The following is a 5,115-nucleotide window of genomic DNA, read 5'->3' on the forward strand; positions in this document are numbered from 1 at the left end:
ACAATACATATCCAATTTGTTTGTTTTTGTATTCATTTCATCGGTACCCAGATAGCAACCATATCTTAAAAGTTGGATCCCAAAATTTCTAATACCTCCATTATTAAGCTGCAAAAGGCCTTCGGGCCCAAACGCATCATTTTCCGGCCTATTACCTCTCATCCCTTCCATTTAAAGCAGTCAATGGGTAAATCTTAATTTACTGCTACCTAAAACGACAAATTTACTTAATTACCTCGCCAAAAATTCTTAATTAAATTGACTCGACATTCGTGACTCGAAAGTACCGTTATAAATAACACGGACATACAAATTCCCAGACTTCTTCTTCACAACAGCCGCCTCCTCCTTTCACTCTCTCTCTCTCTCTCAACAAAAGAAAGATAAAAAGGAGCTGATCCTATCATAGTTAGCAAGCTATCCTACCTACCTCTCTCCGAGCCAAATGTCGGCCTCTCTTAACGGAAACTCGGCTTCTTCCGGTGGGCCCACAGGTACCGGAGGTGATGATTTCTTCGATCAGATGCTCTCTAGCCTCCCTTCCACCTGGGCTGATTTGGCAACCCCTAAGTCGCCGTGGGACATGACCGGTGCTACAAACCCTGCCGGCTCTGGCGAAGACTGCGGTGGCTATGACGAGTCAGCTTTGCTTGCTAGCCGGCTAAGGCAGCACCAGATCAGCGGCTCAGGGTCACCAGCTGGAGCAAAACCAATGATGCTTCACCAGATGCTGATGTCATCAGCAGGGAGAGGACCGGGAGGTGGTGCTGGAGGCGGCGGTGGTGGAGGAGCCAACGATCCCTCAGGCTTTTTCGCACTTCCTCTAAGCCTCGGCAGAGATGATGTGGAAGGCCCGTTCAAATCTCCCAATGGAACTGTAAAGACTTAATTAGATATTTAATTCAGATTTAGTCAATCGTCTACTACCATTATTACCGCAATCAATCTACCAATTATGATCGATGCTTGTTTTTTTGTTCAAGTGTTCATCGTTGTAGGTAGACCTTTAACCTTCAGTATTTAATGTACTGAATGGCTTTAGTGTTAAGATGTGGTGATATATATAGTCATATATTTCATATAGATATTCTGTTTTATTTATTTTTGCTTCTATTGATTATAGTTGAATACTTGAATGAATTTAAAATATGGTTGTTTCAGGGTGCCGAAGGATTATTCAACGGATACGGTGGAGGCCTTCCCGGTGCAGCTCAGGCCAACAGCCAACCTCCTTTTCACCATGCTCAGGTATGGAACTAAAACAGAAAGAATAAAGAAACCTAAAGTAAATTGTTCCTTTGTAAACTTTACAAATGTAATAAAGTGCCTTTAATGCTTCATTGTAAGTACTAATTATACCTTATACTATACGAAAACCAGCAAGGAGCACCAATGCCAGCTCAGAACTTTGGAGGTGCACCGCCGAGCGGAGGAGCTCAGGCTCCAGTCGCCGCGGCTTCCGGAGGTGGCGCCTCGGCGCCACCTAGACAACGCGTCAGAGCGAGGAGAGGCCAAGCTACTGATCCACACAGCATCGCCGAAAGAGTAGGTTTTGTTTTATTATAAATATATGTATTTCCTTTTCGTCATTCTCGTGAAAGAAACAATCCAATTATAGAATAATTATAGCCACAAGACCACAGAAACCTAGAAGAGAGTAGCATTAAATGCAAGTCAAATTTCGCATGCATTCTATTCCGTCTCTTTCAACCTACTGTTTTGTTCCTAGCTATGTATTTTGTTTCTTTTTTCGTTTTCAATTTTTTTGACTTTGTTGGGTTTCTGTCTTTTTGTTGTCTTGCGCTTGCGCAGCTTCGAAGGGAGAGAATCGCCGAAAGGATGAAAGCGCTACAGGAGCTGGTGCCAAACGCTAACAAGGTACGTAATTAATTAATCAAACTTGGAAGGATGATTACGTAATTTTGCATTGATGATAAGTACCCAGTAGTCAGGTCGAGTGGGACAACAGACGAGAATACTGAATACTTGTCGTTTGTGATCGAATGGTGTGAATTGGATTTATTAAAGGCTAATTAACTTTTTAGTTTGACTTCTTTACTTGGGAAAATCTCGTATTGCAAATACGATGTGCTTGTGGAACTTACACAAGACATGCCTGCTCGGTTGTCGTGTAAGCCACGAAGCACGATGGGTCAATTTCTCTTGGATTCCTGGGTTCTTTCGTTTCGTTGAGCCGCCGGTACATTGGAATGTAGACAAGAGGGCTCATATTTTAAAGCACGAACAAATAAATAAACATGTTGTTGCTGTTCGGTTATGATCTAATTAACTGAGTACGTGTGGTCGTGTGCATTAAATGTTTGCATTGGTAATTGCAGACAGACAAGGCCTCCATGTTAGACGAGATAATTGATTATGTTAAATTTCTCCAGCTTCAAGTCAAGGTACCATTAACTAATAAACTTAATGTACAATTAATATTCTTTCTATCAATAATTAAATTTTGATACCAAATCATTCTGTCTTATAAAAAAAAAAAAAAACTGTAGGTTTTGAGCATGAGTAGGTTAGGTGGAGCAGCCGCTGTGGCCCCTCTTGTGGCTAATATGTCTTCAGAGGTACCTCTCATATAATTCTTCTACTTTTCTTTTTAAGATTTTAGAAAGTGACTTGTTCTCCTTATTATCTTCTTCTTCTTCTTTTTTTCTGAGACCAAGTTTGTCCATATACTGCCTAATCTGGACCGATGCGTATATTTTAATCCTGGTCCCACCATTTTCCTTTTGAAAACTAGTAAAATAACAAATAGGAACTTAATTGGCTTTTTGGTGATGGAATCCCAGCACCATATATTTGAACCTAATATGTCTCTTCTCCATCAGACCATCACCTTTAAACTAAGTTAAAAAAATTAAAGTTTTATTAGTAATTTAGTAATGCAGAGGGCTCCATGATGTTTCTGTTTGTGTAGAAATTGAATTATTATTCTTTTTAAGCAAGAGAAATCGTAGAAATATAGAAATATGAAAGCTATATTATGGATCTCAATCTTTTGTCTATATCGAATTATTTTAACACGTTATAGTGATCTATGCTAAATTATATATATATGTTTCGTATTATTTTTAACATGTTATTATGATTTATAAAAAAATATGCTTCGATTGAAAATTTTGTTTGTGATCTGACATTTTTAATGGATCATGATCATTTTTTCATTGTCGCATTTTGAAATCATACATGGAAAATTTTATAGCTCTGTAAATAAATTTGTTCATAATTTATTCACATGGCTCTCGAATGTTATGTTGAAAAATATATTTATATACTTGTTTAACAATAACCTTATTTCCTTAATTATCAGCTTATGTTAATTCTATAATTTGACTATACAATATTTATGTATCACTTTGTTGAATTACAAGCCTCATTTGTGAATAAGTTCAATTTTCTAAAAGAGTGAGTCTACGGTATTGTGCATAGCATGATTTAATCCGTAATACAAATCAATATTTTCATTTTCGTACCGAACCGTTTAACCTGATTTTCATCTGAATATGTACTTGCATACTGAATTTTATATTTTTTTACTATTTTTTTACAATTTATTAAGATAGGTAGAAATCATTGTTTTTAGATGATCCAGAATTTTCATATCAAGTGATTTTCTACCTAGCTTAAAACATAATAAAAAAAATTCGAAAAAATATAAACAATTTTTGACGGAGTAACCAAGTGCTCATAAAAAGAATTATTTTCTTATGTGTTTACTTATGTTATCTTCAAAATATTATTATTTCCCTACTAATATTTCACATAAATAAAAATGTTAAATAATTATGTTGAAAATATTGATTGTAGAATGATTGATTTCTTGACAACACAACTATTTTCAAGATTCTTTAAATTCAGGTAAAGAAACTTTTGTGTACCATCCAGAAGACTCATAGCACGCCGCTGCGCTGATGAAGTCAGCGGCACGCGTGCCGGGTCTGAAATACCGAAAGCACCCCCATTAATTAAACTCTCGCTTTCTTTCCACACCTTTCCTAAAAGATCAGCGTATTAATTAGCCACCAATAATTACAGGGGGCATTTCTGACATTTTGTTTTCTCGCAGGGTCAAGGCGGGAGTAACGGCGCTGGAGGAAGTGACAGTAGCCTAACGGTAACGGAGCAACAGGTTGCTAAACTAATGGAAGAAGACATGGGTTCAGCTATGCAATATCTCCAAGGCAAGGGTCTATGCCTCATGCCAATCTCTCTTGCCTCAGCTATCTCCTCCGCCACGTGTCATCCCCGTCCATCGGTATCACATCTAGCAGGTGGTGGTGGCTCTGCTGCTGCCATTGCTCAACATCTTATCCAGTCGGGCCCGAACCCGCAAGCACAGCCTAATAATAACAATCATGTCAACCCGGACGGCCCGTCGTCTCCTAACCTCTCGGTTCTCACCGCTCAGTCGGCCATGGCTAATGGCAATGCCGACTCCCACAAGGACTCCTCCTCGGCATGAAAACCGGTTTCGGGTTTCTCGGACGATAAATTATCCGGTAGGCTACTTGTCGACTTAGTATGAAATTGATGAAGCAATTAATAAAGTGATTTTCAGATTTCAAATATAATTTACATATTTACTGTTCTGATAAATATATTATTCACCAAATTATGTAATTTACATTTTTTTTTTTTTATGGTGCTGTCCTGTAAGTCCTCTTTTTCGGATAAAGATTTTAATTAATAGAACTGTTTTGACTTTATGCAGCTCACTAATTGTATGCAGTGCTACATTAATTCTATAGATAATGCGCTGCATGAAACTAATACCGCTCTTTTAAAATATATATCCTTTTTTCTGAGATTTATTGTAATTTTATTTTTATGTTTCCTTTTACAGGGGTCTAGTATTTACTGACAGAAGTAACTTTTTATGTAGACCGCGTGCAGCAGACGGTTAGTTAGGAGATGCTTAAAGGGTGACAGGTCAGCAATTGGAGCAGAGAGAGGGAGAGAGAGAGAGACTTAAAAACAGAATTTTATTTAGATCCGGACGAAGCGTCAAACCTACCCAAAGCAGCTTTTCTTTCCAACTTTCTTTCTTTTCTCTTGTCTATCTTGTTCTTGTTGTGTTGTTTATATAAAAAAGTATTCTTC

General features: G+C 37.7%; 1 protein-coding gene across 2 annotated transcripts; it reads left to right on the forward strand.

Annotated features, from left to right (window-relative positions):
* Positions 1–337: 337 nt before the first annotated feature.
* Positions 338–5,115, forward strand: LOC144553510 (bHLH transcription factor RHL1-like). Of its 2 annotated transcripts, none has more exons than XM_078301698.1 (8): positions 338–877; positions 1,162–1,248; positions 1,381–1,545; positions 1,813–1,878; positions 2,340–2,405; positions 2,511–2,579; positions 4,082–4,514; positions 4,859–5,115. In XM_078301698.1, exons 1-7 carry the CDS (start codon positions 446–448, stop codon positions 4,475–4,477), a joined length of 1,281 nt encoding a protein of 426 aa, XP_078157824.1. In that variant the 5' UTR covers positions 338–445; the 3' UTR covers positions 4,478–4,514; positions 4,859–5,115. The 2 variants fall into 2 exon arrangements, with proteins under 2 accessions (XP_078157824.1, XP_078157825.1); XM_078301699.1 differs by having other exon boundaries at positions 4,898–5,115.

Source organism: Carex rostrata, chromosome 4 (genome assembly GCF_964058835.1).
Source record: "Carex rostrata chromosome 4, lpCarRost1.2, whole genome shotgun sequence".
In the NCBI taxonomy this organism is placed as follows: domain Eukaryota; kingdom Viridiplantae; phylum Streptophyta; class Magnoliopsida; order Poales; family Cyperaceae; genus Carex; species Carex rostrata.

Coding starts and splice junctions, on each gene's coding strand:
- LOC144553510 (XM_078301698.1), top strand. CDS start 446: ATGTCGGCCTCTCTTAACGGAAACTCGGCTTCTTCCGGTGGGCCCACA. Junction 2,406..2,510: donor TTCTCCAGCTTCAAGTCAAG/GTACCATTAACT, acceptor AAAAAACTGTAG/GTTTTGAGCATGAGTAGGTT. Junction 2,580..4,081: donor TGGCTAATATGTCTTCAGAG/GTACCTCTCATA, acceptor GTTTTCTCGCAG/GGTCAAGGCGGGAGTAACGG.